The following is a 23,273-nucleotide window of genomic DNA, read 5'->3' as shown; positions in this document are numbered from 1 at the left end:
ACCTTGGTGGTGTGGTGAGTTCCCAGCAAGGAAGCATGGCTGCTGCACAGTGTGAAATGGCTTCATGATGGCTGCTGGAGTATCCTTGGTCCCACTCTGAATTTTACAATGACTCTTGTGACCCATTAATGGTGTACCAGGTGTCAGTAGTCATGTGGTTGGTTGATCTCCGCCCTACTGGCCTGGTAGCTTTCTGCAACCTGAGGCACCTGTGCTGTACAGGACTGGGGCCCAAAGAGGCCCTGTTGCTGGCTTCTTCATTGAAGTTTAGCACTGGCAGCACGCCACATTATGGTTCAAATGGCTCTGAGCACTATGGGACTTAACATCTGTGGTCATCAGTCCCCTAGAACTTAGAACTAGTTAAACCTAACTAACCTAAGGACATCACACACATCCATGCCCGAGGCAGGATTCGAACCTGCGACCGTAGCGGTCACGTGGTTCCAGACTGAAGTGCCTTTAACCGCACGGCCACACCGGCCGGCGCCACATTATGGTTTTGTCAGAAGACAATCAGTTTCTCCATTAGTAGATGATATACAGGAAGTTCATCAGGTCATGACTTATCTCTAGTACGTCTTTGCCTAGTTTGTAGACTACCCTGGAGCAGCTAGGACATAGATTAACTACAGTATCATAATTGTAGAATCGAGTGCTATTACTGTTAATGCCATCAGTCTTAATGACCAACTCTTGATGAGAGCTGAAATGCAGGAGTATTTAAAGAGAGTTAGCATGAGGCTATGACATGAGGCTTTGTTCGTAATGATCACGTGTCGTCCTCATTCTGCTATATTCACTTAACAGGCTCTTAACTGTTATGTCAGTTCTTTGCTATGTGCTCTTGTGTAAGAGATGGAGTTTTTTGCACCATGTCTTACAAGCTAATGAATACGCTTGTCTTGCTTCCTTTGGTTTTCTGTCATAGTCTTCTTTCTGCTGAATGCATATTCTCATTTGGCAAATAGTATCATTATGTGTCATGGTTCTGACCCACTTGTGACTTACTGTCTTGCTTCCTGCTTCTGACTCTGTCTCTGGCATGACTTGATTTCACCTGTGGCAAAGTTAACGAGTTTTAATAAATATTTCCGATTTGCTACCCCTTACTATTCTTTACTGTAGTTATAAGGTTGTGTTGTCATGCTCACCACTATCAAACAAATCTATAATTAGCCCAATTGAAAGTCAGACGATTAAAACCTTCTCCAATTGTTGCAGTATGATTGGGGAGCTTAGGTATTAACGAACTGAGGTTTTTTCTCAAGTTTTCAGTTACATCTGAAGATGAGTCTGATGGTCAACAGAAGGATCCAGATATAATTTTATGCCCACTCCTCATATTGAGTCTTGCCCTAACAGACTCACATGCAGCTTTAGTTTTTATCTTGGTAGAGCTGAGTTTCTTGTCTGCTGCAACAAATAGACCACCTCCATTTCCCATTAGCCTATCCTTCTGATGTACACTTAAATTTACCCCAAAAATCTCACAGCTGTCAACTTCAGGTTTCTACCAGCTTTCTGTACCTGATATTGTGTGAGCTTCACTGGTTTTTAGGAGTGCTCCAAACTCTGGCACTTTGTAGTGAACGCTTTGGCAGTTAATCACAAGGATTTTAATACTGTCACCTGTTGGGGGGTATTTCCTGGGATCTGTCACTGATACATCAGGGTCAGCCACACCTAGTGGAGAGTGGCCTAATCTTAAAAAAAATAAATAACTTGAGTGCAACCCAGACACAACAAGCTAGGTGGACAGCAGCAGCTGACTTGTAGTGTGTGCCTGACCTGTTTAGGGAGTCCTACAATTTTCAACCCTCCTCCCATGTTTGAAAACAGCTTTCACACTGGGGCTGCATTGTAGCTGGTACAGTGTTTTACAAAACAGTAAACAAAACAACTGTTAACATTGGCCTGCTTTTATCTTTTAATTTCAAGCTCTGTAAAGCTAAAAGAATTACAACTCTCTAAGAACTGAAGCAGTTAGTACACAAAAAGAGATACCTATTAAAGCAACAAAAAAAACCTAGGACAAAAGTTACTAATTTTCTGAAACTTTTCAAAAAATTTCAAATATGTACGTGTTTTTTAATATAATTATATATTGAGGTAAGGGAATGATTGTTTTTGAACAAGGATACTGTTGCCAGTTGTTTCTAAAAAAAAATCATGAATTCAGTTTACAATTGGCTATATAGTATAAGTTTTTTGTTGCAATTGCAAATATTCAAAAATACACAATATATGTGGATACATGCAAGTATTGACAGAGTTAATGCAGGCTGTATAAAAACAACATGAACAGTAAGATATAAGAATCCAGAATTCAACTCAGCACATGAATCTGGCACATGTGGTCTCATAGAAAGGAAAATTTAGAAGTTGGCTTATATACTGAAATAACAAAAGTCATGGGATTCCTCCTAATATTGTATCAGATCTACTTTTGCCTGTGTAGTGCAGTAACTCAATGTGGTATGGATTCAACAAGTTGTTGAAAGTCCCCTGCAGAAATACTAAGCCATGCTGTGCCTATAGCCATCCCCAATTGCAAAAGTGTTGCCAGTGCAGAATTTTGTGCATGAATTGAGCTCTCAATTATGTTGGGTGATGTGGATGCCCAAATCATTCAGTCAAACTTTTTAAAATTTCCGTCAAACAAACCAAAAACTGTAATAACTTCAAGTTGAACAAATATATTTCAAGGAAGATGCAATACATGGAAGTCACAGATCAAGTAAACAGAGTAAGACGTATGTACACTTTAACAGTCAAATCATAACTGAGTCCAATTCTAGCGGCCGCTAGCTGGCTGGCCGCTTAGGTGGCGCTGCTGCTGCATGGCTGGCAGACAGCACCACATGTAGAGGATGCGCGTAACTGTGCGGCGGCACTTTGAAAGATTGGCGAGTCACAACACTTTTCCCCCGTTTGAATTTTTTGCACAGGTCTTGATGGAGGTGGCCTGTAGACTGCTAACGTCCATAGGTGTTGTTTGATTGGCCGTAAAGTCTCGAGGAGGAGGCTTCCCGCATGGACAAAAGTGTCCCCGATGATAAAGAGTCGAGATGACAGGAGACGTAGGGGTCGAATCTGCTGGGGCCCCGTGCACCAATCTGCCCATTGCGGCAAGTCCAGTTTTATAACAGGAGACATGGGTGATGTGTCCGCATCTGTAGGAGAAGGAGGCGAGTAAAGTTGCTCCGACAGATGACAGTCATCTGGTTCCAGCATGGGCACGTCTCCTGGTGGCGTCAGTTCTTGTGGTGGCACCGATATGATGGTGAGAGGACTGCGTTGTGAGTAATGAGAGATTACAGTATCCCGAGCGTCAGGTAGAGCCGAAGGTGGTATAGCGGCATCTGGAACAGGCGTTGCTGGCACATGAGGCTGAAGCTGGTCCGAATGACGCACTGCAACACCCGTGTCCATCTGGATTTCATACAGGCATCGGCCATGGTGTCGTAAGATGCGGCCAGCACTCCATTTTGGCCACCTGCCATATCCCCGTAACCACACAAGGTTGTCGGCGGTGAACCAGCCAAGTGAAGGTACCCGCGGCCGTGAGGTGGAAGGCCACAGAAGATGAAGTAGTGTGAGTGGCTGTCGGCCATGTAAGAGCTCAGCCGGGCTGTGGTCGCCCATAGTGGTGAAACGGTAAGAAGCCAGAAATTGGAGAAGTGCACCGTTTGACTGTGGATGGAACGGAGGGACCGCGACATGCATGACGCCATGACGGGCACAAAAATCCGCAAAATTGGAAGAGGCAAATTGTGGACCATTATCAGTAACAAGAGTAGAGGGAAGGCCTTCCATAGAGAAAATTCGAGCTAGAGCAGTGGTGGTTGCTGCAGTGGTAGGCGACGTGCAACGGACAGTGAAAGGAAAGTTAGAGTAGGCATCAATAACGAGAAGCCAATAAGTACCTAAAAAAGGTCCCGCAAAGTCAGCATCAATATACTCCCATGGCTTCTCAGGTAAAGGCCACAGTGACAAAGATGACTTCGGGGCGGTGGTCTGTGACGCACAAGGGCTGCAGGCAGCGACCATGTGTGCAATTTCAGAGTCGATGCCGGGCCAGTACACATGACAGCGCGCCAGAGGTTTTGTGCAAGACACACCCCAGTGCCCTTGGTGAAGGAGGCCCAAGACTGAAGCACGCAAAGATGCAGGTACCACAACACGCGGCGAAGCATTGTCGGTGGAAAGGAGGATAACACCATCCCTAGCCGTGAGGCGGTAACGCAAAGCGTAGTAGTTCCACAACAGTTCAAAAGTCTTAGCAGACGGACGATCTGGCCAACCCTTCTGAATACAGCATAAAACCCAGGAGAGGGTAGGGTCTGAACCTGTAGCTGCCGCCAGCCGGTCCCCGGTGATGGGGAACCCATCCACAACCCGCTGCTCGGCAACATCCAGGTGGAAACACAAAAGTTCATCCCTATCGAATGCCAGATCAGGACCCATGGGAAGGCGAGACAGTGTATCAGCATTCGCATGTTGAGCTGTCGGCCGGAAATGAATCTCATAATTGAAACGAGACAAGTAAAGAGCCCAACGCTGGAGGCGGTGTGCAGCCTTGTCGGGAAGTGACGCTGATGGATGGAACAAGGAAACAAGTGGTTTGTGATCCATAACAAGATGAAATTTGGATCCATAGAGAAAAACACCAAACTTATGAAGAGCATAAACAATGGCCAAAGCTTCTTTTTCAAATTGAGAATACTTTTGTTGGGCATGTGTGAGCGTTTTGGAGGCATAAGCAATGGGTTGTTCAGAACTGTCAGAAAAATGATGCGCAAGGACTGCACCGACCCCGTATTGAGAGGCGTCCGTGGCAAGAACAAGATGTTGGCCAGGTCGATAAGTAGCCAGCACGGGGTCTGTTTCAGCATAGCCTTCAATTTCTGGAAAGCCGCATCGCATGATGCAGACCAGTGAAAAGGCACGTTTTTATGCAACAGGCGATGCAACGGCTGAGCCACCGAAGCAGCAGATGGTAAAAACTTGTGATAGTATGCTATTTTCCCCAAGAAGGCCTGCAGTTCCTTAACAGATGTAGGGCGAGGAAGGGCATCGATCGCAGTGACAGTTTGCTGAAGCAGACGAATACCATCCTGAGAGAGTTCAAACCCCAAGTACGTGACAGATGCCTGAAAAAATTTTGATTTCTGAAGATTACACTTAAGACTGGCAGTCTGTAAGACACGAAAAAGTGTGCAGAGATTCCGAAGATGTTCTTCAGTGGTGGAGCCAGTGACAACAATGTCGTCCTGGTAATTTATACACCAAGGGACAGTGAGCAATAATTGTTCCAAGAATCGCTGAAAGAGATAAGGGGCGCTGGCAACCCCAAATGGCAATCGTTGGTATTGATAGAGGCTGAAAGGCGTGTTAAGGACCAGAAACTGCCGGGAAGCAGCGTCGAGAGGAAGTTGATGATAAGCTTCTGACAGGTCAAGTTTAGAAAAATACTGGCCTCCAGCAAGTTTAGTGAACAATTCTTCAGGTCGAGGCATAGGGTAAGTGTCGATAAGGCATTGAGCATTTACAGTGGCTTTGAAATCACCACAGAGACGAATATCACCATTTGGCTTAGCAACGACAATGACAGGAGAGGACCACTGACTGGAAGTGACAGGAAGCAAGACCCCTGAAGCAGTGAGACGGTCTAGCTCCCATTTGACCTGATCACGAAGGGCCACAGGAATGGGCCGAGTCCGAAAAAACTTAGGCTGAGCAGTGAGTTTGAGTGTGACATGAGCTTAAAAGTCGTTTGCACGGCCTAACCCAGGAGAAAAAAGGGACGAAAATGTCGTCGACAAGGAATCCAATTGAGCATAAGGAATAGCATCAGAGATGATATTGACAGAGTCATCTATGGAGAACCCAAAAACGCGAAAGGCATCAAAACCAAAAAGATTCTCTGCGTTACTATGGTCGACCACAAATATGGGAACAGTGCGAACGACAGAGTTGTAAGATACCTCAGCATCAAGTTGTCCCAAGAGAGAAATCTTCTGTTTATTGTAAGTCCGTAATTGCCTAGTGACAGGTGACAGGACTGGAGAACACAACTGAAGATACATCTGAGAATTGATGATAGTGGCAGCAGAACCAGTATCCACCTGCATGCGAACATCTCGACCAAGTATTTGGACAGTGAGGAATAACTTCCCTGAAAGGGAAGAAGTACAATTGACAGACAACACAGAATCAGAATCTGCATCATGTTCGTGAACATCATGTATGCAGTCGGATTTGCAAACGGATGACACATGACCCTTTTTTTTTGAATTTGTGACACACGGCCCAACATTGTGGACAATCTTCTTGTGAATGTTTTGTAAAACACGCGGACATGAAGTAAGTTGCCATGGGTTTTGCTGCAGTTTTGTAGAGGTTTGTTTACAGTTAGGCCGAGGCTGCGTTTGGGAGCGTACTGCAGCCACGTCGACCGGTGGGGACACGCCACACGCTTCATCAACATTGCACAGAGGTTGTATTTCCCCGACGTCGCCCCATGCCTCTATTTGCGCTCCAGCAGCGCGAGAAATTTCAAAAGACTGAGCGATGGATAGGACTTCATCTAGAGTCGGATTTGCCAACTGATGGGCACGTTGCTTAACTCCTTTGCAGGTGCCGATCGGATAATAGCACCCCGTACCATGGAATCGGCGTAGGATTCTTTGTGAATTTCAGTAACAAATTGACACTTTCTACTGAGGCCGTGAAGTTCAGCAGCCCAAGCGCAACAGAATTGATTCAGTTGTTTTTGACAACGATAAAAGGCAACATGAGAGGCTACCACATGCGTTTGCTTTTGAAAATAGACGGACAGAAGTGAGCGCATTTCAGTAAAGGACAAAGACACAGGATCTTTCAAAGGAGCCAATTGCGACAAGAACCGATACATTTGAGGTGTAATCCATGAAAGAAACAGACACTTATATGTTTGTTCATCCGCGACACAAAATGCCAAGAAGTTCTGTCGAAGATGTTTTTCGTAATCAGACCAGTCTTCCACCGTCTCGTCATAAGGAGGAAAAGTAGGTAGAGACGATGACGAGAGACGCCCCGCATTTGATGCCGCGATGAAATCACAAATTGCATTTGTGAGAAGCGTTTGCTGTTCTATGAGACCTTGCAATAGTTGCTCTAAAGTAGCCATGGAAACATGTGGGTCAATGATGCAAAATAAAAATCCCATCCTCGTCGCCAAGTGTAATAACTTCAAGTTAAACAAATATATTTCAAGGAAGCTGCAATACATGAAAGTCACAGATCAAGTAAACAGAGTAAGACATGTGTACACTTTAACAGTCAAATCATAACTGAGTCCAAGTCTAGCGGCCGCTGGCTGGCTGGCCGCTTAGGTGGCGCTGCTGCTGCATGGCTGGAAGACAGTGCCGCATGTAGAGGATGCGCGTAACTGCACGGCGGCACTTTGGAAGATCAGCAAATCACAACACAAACAATTTTGGCCAGGTGACATGGCCCATTGCTGTCCATAAAAATTCCATAATTGTTTGGGAACATGAAATCTATGAACGGCTGCAAGTGGTCTCCAAGAGATTCTGTTGGACCAGAGGACCCAGTCCACTCCATGTAAACACAGCCCACACTATTATGGAGCTACCATCAGCTTCCACAGTGCCTTGTTGACAACCTGGATCCATGGCTTCATGGGGTCTGTGCCACACTCAAACCCTACTCTCAACTCCTGGCAACTGAAATTGGCACTCATATGACCAGGCCATAGTTTTCCAGTCATCTAACCTCCAACCAATATGGTCACAAGCCTAGGAGAGCCACTGTTAGCAAAGGCACTCGCATTTGTCGTTTGCTGCCATAGCCCACTAATGTCAAGTTTTGCTGCACTGTCCTATTGGATACATTTATCGTACACCTCGCATTGATTACTTTGGTTCGTTCATGCACTGCTGCTTGTATGTTTGCACAGATGACTCTACGCAAATGACGCTGCTCTCGGTCCTTAAATGAAGGCTGTTGGCCACGGTGTTGTCCATGGTGAGAGGTAATGCCTGAAATTTTGTATTCGCAGCACACTCTTGACACTATGGATCTGAGAATATTATATTCCTTAATGATTTCCAAAATGGAATGTCCCATGTGTCTAGCTCCAACTAGCATTCCACATTCAAAGTCTGTTAATTTCCATCATGTGGCCATAACCACATTGGAAATCTTTTCACATGAATCATCTGAGTACAAATGACAGCTCCACCAAAGCCTGACCCTTTTATACCTTGTGCACATGATACTACCACCATCTGTATATGTACATATCACTGAGGAGGAAGTTCGGGTCGGTTTCACCAAACAACACTCCCATTTTACAGTAGTTCATTTATTCACCTCTTTACACAAACAAGGCTTACAAAGAACTGAATGGTGGAACTGCACAAAGATAATGTTTAGCTTAGTTGAAAGACGATACTTAGATGGATACTAGTGTCGACCTCATTGGCGCCACATAGCCCCCCCCCCCCCCCTCCTCTGCCTGCATTACGGAATACTCTTGAAAGGCCGGGGGGGGGAGGGGGGGGGGGTGACTATGGCGTCATCAGGGATGGTCCGTGGGAGCCGGACCACAGTCAGCTCGACAGCATCGTTGGGGAGGTGAGTGGGTAGGTGTTGTGACAGATGGTCCGGCCAACGAACCTGGAAGTCGTTGAAGCGCGCCGGGCGTAGTATTGGGCGTGCTGGACGAGCGGGGACCGACATGTAGGCCGGTGGTTTGCAGGAGGAACGGAGTGACGACGGCGATGTCTCCGGTGGGCGTGGCAAACACACGAAGCATGTCCAGGTCGATGTCGGGCAAGAGGAGAACACATTTCACCAGGTGGCAGGGAATGGCGGAGGTTGTGTCATGAGCACCAGATGAAGGGAAACACCTGACGAACAGTGTATCATCGCGTAGTATTGTAGAGATGTCATGGATTATGTCTGGGGGAACAGGCACAAACACCTCGAGTGAGGGCACGTTCAAGATGGGGGGCGGGGGCATTAGAAACCTCAACAGAGTGAGGCAGGCGAAAGGGGAGAGGTCGAAAGCACCGGCAAAGGGCCCGGCAGTGAGGGAGTGATCGTAGGTAAGCTCGACGTGGGGAGCATGTGATCACTTGATGGAGTGTGTGAGACCGGAGTAGAGGGTGATGTCGGAGAAAGCTTGACGATCGGAGCTGGAAGTCACTAAACCGAGTGTGTAAGTCCGACGTGGAGGGAGTGGTCGGAGCGTCGTGAGCCACGACAGTGAGTGGCGTGGTCATGGCCTGAAGGGGGGGAGAAGTGGGCTCGACATGAGCAGGCTTAAGTCTGTTGAGAGAGACTGTAACAGCTGAATCTTTAATCTGGATGTCATAGGTGTTGGCTGAGCGCCAGAGAACTTGGTACAGGCCGGTATATGGAGGTTGGAGGGGAGCACGGACAGTGTCATCTCGGAGCATGACGTACCCGCAATTGTCCAGAGATTTCACGACGTGAACCTTAGGGCGGGAATGGCTGGCGGGCAGAGGGATGTGCAGGTTGATGAAGTGGCGTCTGACGCGGTCCACGAAGGAAGGTAAGTCAGACTGAGGGAGAGAAGCAGAAGGGCTCACAAGTTCGCCAGGGAGAACAATGTTCTGGCCGTATATGAACTCGGCTATTGTGCCTTTGAGGTCTTCCTTACAGATAGCATGAATGCTGAGTAGCACAAGGGGAAGGGCCTCCGCCCATAGAGAGTCGTGGCATCGAAGAGCCGCCTTGAAAGCGCGGCGCCAGCGCTCAACTAGCCCATTACTTTGCAGGTGATATGCTGTGGTATGTATGCGACAGATGCCGCAAATGTTACAAATCTCATTGAACAGGGCTGACTCAAATCGTCTGCCCTGGTCAGTCGTGATGGTAGCTGTCCATCCAAAATGCGATACCCATGACTTGACGAAAGCTCGAGCAACAGTTTCTGCCGTGATATTGGGGAGGGGGACAGCCTCGACCCAGCGAGTTGTTCGGTCGATAGACGAGAGAACATAATGAAAGCCGTTAGAGGGGGGTGAGAGGGCCAACAATGTCAATATGAATTTGTTGGAAACACCCAGGAGGGATCGAAAAGGCACCAAGGGGGGTGAAGTGTGCTTGTGTACTTTGCAGCATTGGCATGCGACGCAGGAGTTGGCATGAGGGGGCGTAACGTGCCTGTACTGTCGTCGCACCAGATCTCACCAGAAATGCCAGGGAAGGTGATGCGGACGAAGTGTAGTGAAGAGGTAGAGTCTGAAATCAGGTTTTGCGTGTCCTCGTTAGCGGGTTGAAGGTTAGGCAGCTCAGAGAGGTCTAACAGCGAATGAACGGCGTCGACTTGTGAAAGGAAATCAGCAACTATATTTTCAGCACCCTTTGTGTGTCTGACATTGGTGGTGAACTGAGATCTGAAGTCCATGTATCTGAAGTGGCGAGGAGGCGGGTCAGCTGGCGGGTTTGTAATGGCCGCAGCCAGGGGTTTGTGGTCTGTTAAAACATAGAAAGGGTGTCCCTCAACGTCAGTCTTAAAATGCTTGATCACTTAGTAGACCATGAGCAACTCCCTGTCAAACGCGGAATATTTCCATTGTGCATTGGTGAGCTTGCGCGAGAAGAATTGCAGAGGCAAAGTTTGGCCGTCGACTGTCTGGCTAAGGACAGTGCCGATGGCAGTATCGCTCCCATCTGTGTTGATGAAAATCTGCGCATTGGGATGAGGATGCACGATGGTGCAGGCCTCAGCAAGAAGATTTTTGAGGGCAGTGAAAGAGGCAGTCATAGCAGGGGCCGAGATCCAGAAGTCTTGGTGCCTGCCAAGATGTCTGTCAGTGGAGCCTGAATCTCTGCAGCCCGAGGTAGATGTCAGCAATAATAATTAACTGCCCCAGAAAGTGCCGGAGCTCTTTGAATGACGAAGGTCTGGGTAGGTTTAGTATTGTTTGTACTTTCTCAGGGGGTGGTGAAATGCCGCCGGCAGAGACCCGAAAACCAAGAAAAGTGACAGCGGGTTGATGAAGCTGCAAATTGTCCTGGTTGTTCTCGATGCCTGCTGCAGTGAGAGTGTTCATAACAGTTTGCACATGTCAAATGTTGTCCTCGAAAGAGGAGCTGAACACAAGAATGTCATCAAGACCTGCAAAGCAGAATTTTAGTTCGAATAGCACTTCATTGATGAAGCATTGCCAGGTCTGGGTTGCGTTTTTCAGACTGAAGGGCATGAATCGAAACTGAAATAACCCGATCGGGATGGTGATTGCTGTCTTCTCAATGTCTTCAGGTGCCATGGGGATCTGGTGGTAGGCCCATTTGCAATCGATGACAGAGAACGTGGTCGCACGTGCGAGGGAACTGGTAAAGTCAGCAATGTTGGGTATGGTGTAGGTATCCATAATTGTTCGTGCAATTAGTCGGCGGTAGTCTCCGCACATGCGCCATGACCCGTCTTTCTTGGGTGTCATATGTATGGGCGTAGACCAGCTACTGGCAGAGGGTTCAATGACGCCGGAGCTTAGTAGTTCAGAAATCTGTTTTTTAAGGTCGGAAAGGCACTCAGGACAAAGTCAACGTGGTTTACTGGAGATTGGGGGCCCTGGCATGAGGTGAAGCTTGTGAACCGTGCCATTGGTGATGACAGAAATGTTGCCGGCGGCACAGGAGGTGGTTTGTTTACAATGTGTGGCGGGCGGGGCAGGCGAGGCGTGGTCGTGGTGTTCGGAGCCACTTGGCAGATCCGACGGAAGCCGAGATGGCAAAGTGTCCCTGGAGTCAACGTGACAAGATGGCCACCGGCCCAAAGCAGTGGCACCATGGTCGGGTGAGCTCGGTAGAGCTCGTGAAGTGTTAGTGAGTCCATTGTCCAAGGACACAGCCTGTGGCAGCACGGTCGCAGGTGAAGTGCTAGGCACGAGTGCACTGTGTGTGTTGTCAGTGGTGGTTGCATGGTGGCGTGCAGGAGCCAAAGTTGCATAGTTTGAGGTGCTGTCCACGAGGGGAGGGGTAGGAGCTGTCAGTTCGGGAACACGTGACACTCGTCGCGCATGCGCCCTCGTGTCCGACAGAGTGTCAAATGCTGCCGTGTTAGAGGGGTGGGTCCTGTGGAACTGTCAGTACACATTATGGTAGACTTGATAGCACAGTTGCGAGGGGTAGCGGGAGGTAAGCACATGGAGGCTCGATTGCTGGGACTGCAAGCAGATTCGGCGCACTTACTGACCTTGCTTTGTACTTGCTGCAGTATCTGTAATTCCTTTGCTGCGTCGGAGAGCTGGAGCTGAGTTTCGTGGAGCCAAAGGGAGAGCTCGAAGTTTTTGTTGCATAGGTGAGCGATGTTTTTGAGCTCGGCAAGGCACTTATGCGTGGTTTCTTGTAACATCGTCGACAGAGACGAGCATGTACGGATGAGATGAGCCCGGATCGATTTATCACGGGGGCCTTTGCTCGACAGAGCACAGGGGAAGTGAGTCGTGGACGGGTGATGAAACATGGTGTTTCGCACTAGGTCCGGTGAAAGTTTGTGGTGTCGCAAGAAGTCAATGCCTAGTATAGGTTCGTCAATTTCGCACACTAAAAAAGTCCACATGAGTTTGCAGTTTGCGGAGAGTGAGACGACGTGTGAAGTTTAACCCGAGAATTGTAGTTTGGTTGAATTCACGGCTTGCAGTGAAGTATGGTGAGGGCAAATGTTTGATGACACTTAGGACGTGGGCAGCAGTGAAACATCGGCGCCTGTGTCCACTAGGAAAAAGAATCCCGACAAAATGTCTTTAATGTAAAGTCATCCACAATTATCCGGTCGTTCCCAGACAGAATGTAGCACTGGGGGTGCCTGTCATGTTGTGCGCAGGAGGTGTTTGGGAAGTAGCAGGGTGGTCTGCAGTTCTGTGGCACCTCACCAAACCGTGTGTGGAAGTAACAGTACAGGTGGTGCGGTTGCATTTCCTGCGGAACGTTTGATGCCAGTGGCGGTGGCCGAGGTTTGGTGTTGCAGCAGGCTCAGTTGCAGGAGGGGGTGTGACCATGGGCGGAGCCGATGACGTCCCAGTAGCTTGTTTACTGCTTTCCGGAGCGAGCGGAACGGTTGGCACAGTGCTGCCCCGGCCGCGTCTGGCCACAGGACAATGAGCCTGAACCTGAGACTTGTCAGGTAGGCAGTGGCTGGTGAAATAGAGCAGTGATGCATCATGTAGCTTGTCAGCAATTGTCACTGTTTGCTCGACAGGTTCGGGAGGCCTCTGAGCCAGAGCAAAGCAGATGTGAGGAGATGGTTTATCTGACCAGATGGCGAGGAGAGCTGTGTCAGAGAGTAAATCGGCGCTGACCAAGGCGCGTAGCCGTCTCCAGAGTTGGGAAGGTCTGTCGTTGCCTAGCTGCATGACATGGAGCACTTGCCGTATTGCTGCCTCTGCTGAGCGTGCAAGCCGACGTAGAGCTGTCTCTTTGGCTAGAGTGTACCGGGTAGATGAGTCCGGGGCGTCGACCAGGTCAGCAATCAAGTCCTCCTGGTCGTGCAGGTGGGTGATGAGGCACAGAAACCTGGCTGACTTGTCAAATTTGTAATGGTTGAACACTTTGTCCACAATTTTGAACCAGGTTGTTGCTCTGTCGGGATTAAATGGTGGCAACATCAGTAAGCATTGTAGAATGTTCGGAAAACAGGTTGAGTTGAATTCATCGTGGCACTGCCTGAAACAAGCTGTTGCTGCTGTAGTATTCCAGGAGAGTGTGCCTCCCAGGGATGTGGCGACAACAGCTGGTCGGGTGGCAGTGTGAAGGTGATGCGTTGTGGTTGAGCGCGATCCGTCACGACACGGAAGGCCGACGCGGGTGAGACACCGTAATGTGTCGATTGCGGTTGCGGAAGCTCAAAATGTTGCGGTTGTGTTCGGATTGATGTGTCGCGGAAGACCGACGTGGATGAGGCACCGGGATGTGCCAAGAATGGTAGCGGAAGCTCGCCTGATGCCGGTTGTCCAGAAGCACAGTGTGGAGAATGATGTCGAACGTCGGACGGAATGTGTGAATGTTCACTGTTCATAGTCACTCCATTCAAAACGGTGTACAGATAAGGTGAATGTCGTGGGACAAAACACTGAGTTGTAGCAGTGGGATGGAGATGGAGGTCAGGCACAGATAACAAGTTATTGTTCCTGTTGCAGGCCAAGGTATCAAAGCAGGAAGGCACGTGCTGATGCTTAACTGAGGCAGGTGCGGGTGTGGTTAGATGCTGAGGAGGTTGACCTGTGAACAAAGCAGTTCCGGCTACGTGGCAGGAATCCGCGTGGTACTGCACGGATTGTGGCGTGGCAAATCGTTGTCCTGGCCGTGGTAGGTTGTCCAACAAAGCATTTGCAGAAATCGGCATTGGTGCCGCACTGCACGGAGATCCGTAAGAGGTAACTGCACCGTCTATGAGGGAGGGCACATGTGGTGGGAACAAAGGCGAAAGATAGCCAGAGTCATGTGCACTCCTAACCTCACTTATTGTTGCAGGCTCAAAAAAGTCCGGTGAAATCGGCATAATCGATGAGTGAGAGGCATCGTGTTGCAGTCCTGGCAGGTGTACATCGCCCGCAACACGATGCATGTCGATCACAAAATCCGGCGTTAGGCATTGGGCCGAAATCATTGTTCGAATGCTGTGTCGAAGTAATACACTCAAACATAACCATCGCGGAGGCCGCAGACACAGTAAAACGGCGAAAACAGAAGACATTACAACTCAGGGTCACCAGTGAGGAGGAAGTTCGGGTCGGTTTCACCAAACACCACTCCCATTTTACAGTAGTTCATTTATTCACCTCTTTACACAAACAAGGCTTACACAGAACTGAATGGCACAACTGCACAATGATAATGTTTAGCTTAGTTCAAAGACGATACTTAGATCGATACTGGTGTCGACCTCATCGGCGCCATATCACTATCCCATGACTTTTGTCACCTAATTGTATATGTAAATGAAAGTGCAAAATTCCATGGATTTTTTTCTTAGCTGAATTTGTGACAACCTCTACACTGATGTGCCAAAGATTAACACTGCAGCATTTTATCACAATCAAAATTGTGAAAATTGTGGAGCAGCAACAAAGCACGTCTTCCAGTTGAGGCGGCTGACAATATTTTGTAAAATGGTTGTGGCTGATTTCATGACTCTGTATGTGCCTGGTCCAGCACTTGTAGTATGTGAGGCATGTCCCCCTAGGGGTGGATGATGACACTAAATTAATTATTGAAAAGAAAAGAAAAATATGATTCAAAGATTAATTAATATACTGAAAGAGAAACAAAACAAAAAACAGTCTCACACAATAAAAAATTTAAATTTAAATTTACATCCATATAATGCACATATTAATAGGACCAAATCAGTACTGCACAATGCATTTAATAATTAACTTTCCAGTACCATTTTCAAAACAAGATCAGTAATTATTAATGACTCACTTGACCATGGCATGCAAAGCACAGTTTTTTGAAAGGGGGTTTAATACCAAAAATAGACACACTGAATTCTTTTTATATGTTTAGCTGAGACCTATATTTTTTTTCTTCTTCAAAGTAGCCAGTGTAGAAAATCTGGTTTTGTGTTTTCAGTGCAGAAAACTCATCATCCAAATCTGCCCAGAATTCAAAGAGTGATTTATTACTAAATTGCCTTTTCATTTCATCACTCATATTTCATCATTCATTTTGAGTTCATCACTTCACTCGTGTTGTTATTGTGTGAAGAAGGGAGGGAGGAGGCATGATGAAAATTATGATTGAAAATTGGGTCACAAATGCTGAAAGGTTGAGAAATGTTGGTCTAGCCCCTTCCCTAGGGGCAAAAGATCAATAATTTTTGACTGAAATGCATTAATTCATGATGAAAATTATTTGGCTATACTAATACTTTGCCTCTCTGGATAATGAGAATGAAAACAATTGCAAGGAAAAAGTGAATGAAATACAAAAACAGTAACATAAATGGTTATTTTTTCCAAAAGTGAACTGAAAGCAAGTAATATGAAATATATTGTATTTTTAGTGTAATTTTGCAAACAAATCATCAGTTTTCAGTGGTCAACACATAAGTAAAGCAATGAGTTTTCAAATGCAGCACATAACATATTTTGCCAATAGAGTAAATAGCTGTGGTAGCTCCTGTCCCTTTGTTGTATGATGAAGGTATAGAAACCTGAGAAAGCCTGTGCAATGTGAAGTTGGCAAAGAATGTAGAGCAAAGAGTCTACAAGCCAAAACTCAGAGTAGTTGTTTTTTTGTGGTTGGTAGTTGTCACAGAGCCCCTCCCCCCTCTCCAGGCAGTGTGGACCGCAGAGGAGGAACTGAATAGGAGATGCTTCCATGACAAAATCTTAAAGCCACATTGGTGGACAAAGACGACATCCCACATAGGATGGTCGACTGCAGTGAGAAACACAGTGCTGCAGGTAAAGAGGGATGGCAATTGAGAGGATGCTGTCACTTGAGATTTTGACTGCTATGTGTACCACTTGGTGTTTGGAAGGAACTCAAAGGGGTCCAATAGCTATATGTGAGTTGTTGTGTCATGTTATGCTTGTGGAAAGATGATGGAACCAAGGCCAGCGAATCTATAGAAACAGCCAGACATATGTCATCAGCTAATGGCCAGGCTTGCTTTACCCTATTCATCGAAACTGTTTTTTGTTTACCATTTAGTAGCATGTCTAATGTCTTCTACCCATCGTTGAGAACCTTGTGAGGGCCCAGGTATGTGGGCTGGAGGGATGCATGAGCAGAGACATCACAAAGCATAACAATCATAGAGGAAGAGTTCTTTGTCAATGAAGACTCATGGTACTGAATATGGTTTTCTCCGAGGAGTACAGATGTGTGTAAATGTTCATGTATTCTATCAGCTAGAGCGGGGAGTTTGTCATCGTTTCAGAGGTGAGAGTATTCAGTGAATTTGGCAGGAAGGATGAGTAGTTCACCATAGAAGATGTCGACAAGCAATGCTTATAGCTCCTCTTTGTGCATTGGTGTATATTTCCAGGAAGATCCCTGATAGTGCGTCCAACCAGGGTGCGGTGCCAGTACTCTATGAGGCCATTGCTCTACAGTTGGCAGGCAGTGGTGTGGGCCTCATCGACACCACACAGTTCACATAGTTTGGTGAACAGAGAGGATTTGATTGGTGGGCCTCACTATTGGTTATGGATGAGACACAACAGAAGCGAGAAATCCAGGAGTTGACAAAGGCATGGGTGGCTGAATCAGTCATATCAGGTAAAGGGAAGGCTCTGGCTCACCTTATGACTCAGTTGATGACAGAGTATATATCAAAAGCCCTCAGAGGGAGGGAATGTGTCAATGCTGTCAATATGTAAGAGACAAAGGTATCCTTTGTGGCTGTGCATACTGTCCAACTTTACTCCTCTGGCAAGGGATACAGGCACACATCCAATTGCTCCGTTGTTCTTAATTACCAGCCAGACTAACTGTCTGGTAAGCAGTTTCAGAGTGGCCTTGATGCCTGGAGAGGGAAGTTCATCGGAGAGGGAAGCAGAACTGTTTGGAGAGTTCTCTCTGAGGTGTTGCACATGGTGGGGCTGAATGAGCCTCGTAGTAGATGTCTCAAGAGTCGGTGCACTTTTTGTGTCCTTTAGCATGTCTGCAACCTCAGTGTCATCAGTTTGCCATCGTCAGAACTGCACATTTAGCATGTGAATACTGGCTGATTAGATCCATGTGCCACAGGCATCAGGGAGGAACATCTTTGCCAGGATAGCAGACTGCACCTGCAAGCTGCCAGTGGTCAGTAAAGATAGTAAAATCATGAACTTGTGGAAGTGTCTGATCGCCTCATAGACTGTGAGGAGTTCACGTTTGAACACTGACAACTTGTGTTGGGCAGATGAAAGTTTTTTCAAGAAAAATCTGAGAGGCACTGTTGTATTGCCAATGTGGTGTTGCAACACTACACCATCTGTGATACCACTCACATCAACAGTCACCAAGATGCAGGTATCAGGCACCAGGTGCTCCAGTGTGACAGTGTGGGTGCAGGCAGATTTGAGAGTGTTAAATGCGTGATCAGAGCGTCAGTAAACAGTGACTGGGTAGAGGCAGCATAAGGGAGGTGATGATGGTAGAAGTTTATAATGCCCATGAGTCTTCACAATTCATGGTAGTCCAGGGGTAGTGGAAGGTTATGAATAAACTGGATGTGGTTGAATGTTGGTCATGCCCTCTGCTGACACAATATAACATAGGAAAGTTACTCCATCAAGAGTTAGTTGTGACTTCTCGTGGTTGATTTCGACACTGTTGTTATGGACTGTGGCCTGGACTTGAGTTGATGCTGTTCGTATTCCTTGGTGATGATGATGATAATTGGTTTGTGGGGTGCTCAACTGTGCGGTCATCAGTGCCCATACAAAGTCCCAATTTTCTACACAGTCCAATATACCACTTTCACGAATGGTGATGACAGCACAAACACCCAGTCCTCGGGGGAAGAGAAATCCCCAATCTGGCCAGGAATTGAACCCAGGACCCCATGATCTAGAGGCAGCAATGTTAGTCAGTGTTCCTCAATAGTGGAGAAAAAGATTAGGATGTCATCTCAATGGGCATCCGTGAATTGGAAGTTGAACAATGAAGAATTAATAAACTGCTGCCATGTCTGGGCTACAGTTTTAAGATTGTATGGCATGAAACGGTACTCAAAAAGTCCAAAAGGAGTTTTTAGAGCAGACTTTGGGTTGTTAATCTAGAACATGGGAATTTGGGGTAAGTTTTGTGGCAGTCAAGTACACTGAACACTCACACTCCATTGAATATTGGGATGAAGTCCTGAATATGTCAGATTTGATAATTGTCTATAATAGTGTGAGGGTTCAGAACACTATATTCCCCACACAGATTAAATGAACTGTCTTTCTTCTAGATGAGGTGCATGGAACAAGACCAATTGCTGTGTGATAGTGTCTAATTCCTGCTTCAAGTATCTTGCTGACAGCTGTTTTAGTGTGGTGCAGTTTTCTGGGATTGATGCAGCAAGCCTTGTGTCATACAGGTGGTCCCCACATAGTACTGATTTTGTGACAAGTACCATTAGTAATCACAGCTACTAGTTCATCATTCGAGCCTGTGAAAGAAGTGTCACTGATGTCTGGAAGGAAGCGTTGAGGAGCAAAGTGTCACTGGCCTTAGAGGAGGGAACACCAGAGGGAGGGAGCATGTAGCTGCCAGAATGTCATTGGAGTGCAACGAGTGCATGTTGGTGAACTGACATAGCATCTGATGAGCATACTAGTTGTGCAGATGCTGCATCAATCAGTTGACAGAGTATAGCATTGTGAGGTCAGAGAGTGTTGGAAGCAGAGCACTTGAGCATAAGCTAGACCAATATGCAGTAAGTTGAGCTGTTAAAGTGCAGCTCTTTGAGAGAAAGCCAAGGAGGGGATACATTACGATTAATAAAGGAGAAGAGCTGAACAAACCCAGGTGGAGCAAGGAGGAAGATCGGATATTGATAATAAACTGAAATGTTTAATACAGTCTATGTCAAACATTGGTTCATTGACGTTTGTGACATGGAAAGTCCAGATAAAATTTAGATCAGAAGTGAGATGCACCTGAAGATCTGCTGCATTGAGGACATTGACACTTGAGTTTTAGAAGGACAAAGTTGGTTGGAAATGTTTAAGTGGGGGCTAATGCGATAGGTGTGTGCTAGGCTTTGCACCTATATCAAAATCATTCTTTTGTAAGGTGCAACGTGGTCACAGGGCAGACCAGGATGCCTAAACCAGTCTGCAAGCAGAGTTTGGTGGTGCACAGGAAGTTCAGCAGTCCAGTGCTGCATCACTGAATATAATATGAAACCAGCAGAGGGGGTACATGGTATGTGGAGTACTCTGTGCCAGTTGTGCATTTTCTGTTGGCTTCCAAGTGGAGCTAGCTGTGTGTTCAGATGAGCCTTTGGTGGTGATGAGAAATGGTTGTGGTCTTGGTGCAGATAGTGTGCAGAGTGGGGGGGGGGGGGGGGTCATCATCGGATATTACCAACCCTGTCCTCTGCACAACTGGCAGCGTTAGTAAGAAGATATCTACGCTGGAGAATGCTGTATGCCTGATCTGCAAAGCAGAGCTTAGTCTCCAAGGAATCTGAAGCATGTGAAAGTAGTAGTTGTTGCAGTTTGTATGGAAGCTTAACGAGCCACAAAGTCCGTAATGTGATATCAGGTATGAATTATACATCAACCACTACCCACAGGTAGCACCAGAGTTGGGATAGTGTCTGCAATCCCAAGATTTCATCATGTGTAGTGTGATGATTAAGTTAGGATGGATGGTGCAACAAATGCTCAATTATCATATCTTTGGCAACAGAGTAGCTGCAGTAAGTAGGCAGACGGAGAACTAGATCACTGATGATGCCCATCTGGTCATGCATGTGGTTGATGAGACAAATAAAATGTGAGTAATCACCTGCTATGCCATGGAGGTCAAAGGGGTTGTCAGCAAAGGTGAACCAGACCCGAGAGACCCTTGCAGCAAGGAGGGGGGGGGGGGGGGGGGGCATTTTAGGAAGCCTGTCAGTCAGGACATGCTGTGTAGGGAAAATTGAGTTGGTAGACTCAGAGTTGAAGGTGGCATGGTGCTGAGAGCGGCAAAATCTTGTGAGGTTGACGTGGTGGTCACACACAGTATATGATGCAGTAAGTAGGAGTGGGTGGTTGACCAATGTTGCAGGAATGACCGTGATTATTGATTGCAGCAGCAGTGTGCTTTGATGCGGAGTAAGACTATGATGTGATGTGTTGCCTGAGGCCTCCATCAGAGTGGGGGAGGGGGGGGGGGGGGGGATTTAGTTGAGCAAAACCATAGATGGACACCATTGGTGGCTGTGAAAGGTGATAGCGGAAGTTCTATAGTATACAAAATTGCAGAATGTACAGTATCTTGAGGATCATGTTGAGTGTAGTAGTTCACAGTTTGGTGGCCACTGAGTGCTGATGGCAATGATTGTAGCACATTATCACCACATTATGTGGTAATATCAAGTCTGAAACACATGTATTCATCAGATTGTGGAACTTGAGGAGTGTGAAGATCAACATGACCTTGCATAATCATCGAAGACAATGTACTTTGTTCTCTATTGTGAACTCATATAGGTTAGAGAGCTCACTTGTGTTGCATGAGGAAGGAATCATTCCTGTTCCATTTTGAAAGTGGTATGTTGTGGGTGGTGCAGCTGAGATTCACAATACAAAGATGGAATGTGATGAGAGAACATGGGATTTGGTGCATTTTATAGTGAATGTCCCATAGCTCATAATGTTCTCACACCACACATTGAACAGTCACCAGAAGAACGTGCAAAGAAACAAAAGCAAGTCTGGGAGCACCATTGTGGTAGTTTATGTCCCTTCTGTGTATCATGTAGGAATAGAAATCACCAACACAAGATGTGCTGTAGAAAAATCTATTCACTGGCTGCAAGGACACGCAGTAAACAAACATGAGAAACCCCACACAATTTGAAGTTGGCAAAGAGAATGTACAGCAAAGTGTCTGCAAGTGAAAACTCAGAGGTGCTGTTTTTGTTGTCAATAGCTACCATATAGCAGTTTCTGGTAAAAATGTGTAGTTTTGGTTATCTGTGTTTTCTGTTATATATGCAGGTTTGGGTTCACATTAATCTGGATAACTGGGGGTTTGGTGTATAGACATAGTTTTAATGATAAATGCTGATTCATCCTTGACGGAAAGTAATGGAATGAAACGTCAAAACTCTCCACAATGCATTTCAAATGGTATGGGAGAGGATGGGATGGGATGGGATTTGGCACCACTGTTGGTGGTGGTGGTGGTGGTGGTGGTGACACTGGTAACTTATTCTCATAGTGCACACTCATATTACAGTGTTGAAAATCATGTTTTCGTTCCCTCTTAACCTATATTTTATTGTTTGCTTTGTTTTTGTGACACTATGAAGTCTTGGATATTTTTCCATGAATGTTCTTCCACAAAAGAGACCAAATACTGGATATCATAGAATGATTCACTTCTTAGAATATCTGGACAAAAAAGTATACCCTGTGCATAAATAAGAGCATAATGCCAATATTCTGAGATGTTTTATTTTTCAGCAGTTTACCATACTAACTTTGTTAAGAACATGCATTATGAAGTTTGCTTTGGCAATATTAATAAAGTTTATCATTGCTAGTGCCTTAATTCTCATGCTGTATCGCGACTTTTTGTATCACAGATGGTACCTCATAATCCCACATTCACAGTTTCATGATGGGCTAAATGAAGTGACATTGTAAGTTCCATCTATGACTGGTGTCGCTACACCAAGGGGGTTAAAAAAATCTCTCTGGGGGGAGGGGGGGGGGGGGGGGGAACAAAAAAAATAAAACCATTTGGTGGTAATATCACCTGCCATTCCATTCTGTTCTGTTATGCCCATGTGCACTGTGAACTGGCCTTAAGTCACAATGGAAACTCAAAACAGTCAATTTTTGAACAACTGAAAAACACTATATTGCATTTGCATCTACTGTTTTCAATCCACCTTTAAAGTACTGTTGCAGCATTTCTTGTCTTGCTCAGCAGCTAGTGGAGGCAGCACTGCGACGTGCCTGCTTGGGCCGCACCTGCATACTGGCATGCCAGCAGCCACAGTGCGCTGCAGTGCGTGCTGCACAGTGGGTGTGTGTGATGCGCGCTGGCGCCATTGCCGAGCAGGGTCCTGTTGCCTTCTTAGCCGCCAGCCGTTCACTGTACCGGCGACTCTGCTACAGCTCTACTGTCGACTGACCACTTCCTTTGTAACTATTCCTACAATAAAATGGTACTAATAAAGATATGAAGTTACACACAGTGTTTGAAAGGAATTGAAGATGATATGAGACACTGGCCAACTAATTAAAATTGCATACAATTTAAGCGCTACTAGTCCACAGCAGATGTGGAACCAGGCTGTGGTTCTGGAAAGCTGGGGACAGGTTCGCAGTTTAATTTAACTTTCAATTTGCCACAGATGTCTTCATTATGATAACAGCAACATTAAAATATGTCAAATATTTTAATAGAGTAATAATTCTCTTACATCAGGCCTTAATCTATCACTTTCATATACCTTCGAAAAAATCACAGTTCCAACAAACCAATTCAAAAGCAGTATTATGAAAATTTGAGAAGTACATGTGTTTTGCAATTGATTTAAGAATGGTAATAGCTACAAACTCACAAAAATTTAA

At 46.2% G+C, this 23,273-nt stretch overlaps 1 protein-coding gene across 1 annotated transcript in view; it reads left to right on the top strand.

The window, feature by feature from the left end:
* The window catches only part of LOC126474355 (multidrug resistance protein homolog 49-like), a 130,982-nt gene extending 108,152 nt beyond the window's left edge, over positions 1–22,830 (top strand). The window contains exon 7 of the mRNA XM_050101822.1: positions 22,627–22,830. Within this exon, the coding sequence (XP_049957779.1) occupies positions 22,627–22,830 (204 nt within the window). The remainder of the gene's footprint in view (positions 1–22,626) is intronic.
* Positions 22,831–23,273: the final 443 nt, after the last annotated feature.

This window comes from Schistocerca serialis, chromosome 4 (genome assembly GCF_023864345.2).
Source record: "Schistocerca serialis cubense isolate TAMUIC-IGC-003099 chromosome 4, iqSchSeri2.2, whole genome shotgun sequence".
NCBI lineage: Eukaryota > Metazoa > Arthropoda > Insecta > Orthoptera > Acrididae > Schistocerca > Schistocerca serialis.
Note: the sequence above shows the minus strand (reverse complement) of the source record. Positions and strands in the feature narration are given on the sequence as shown.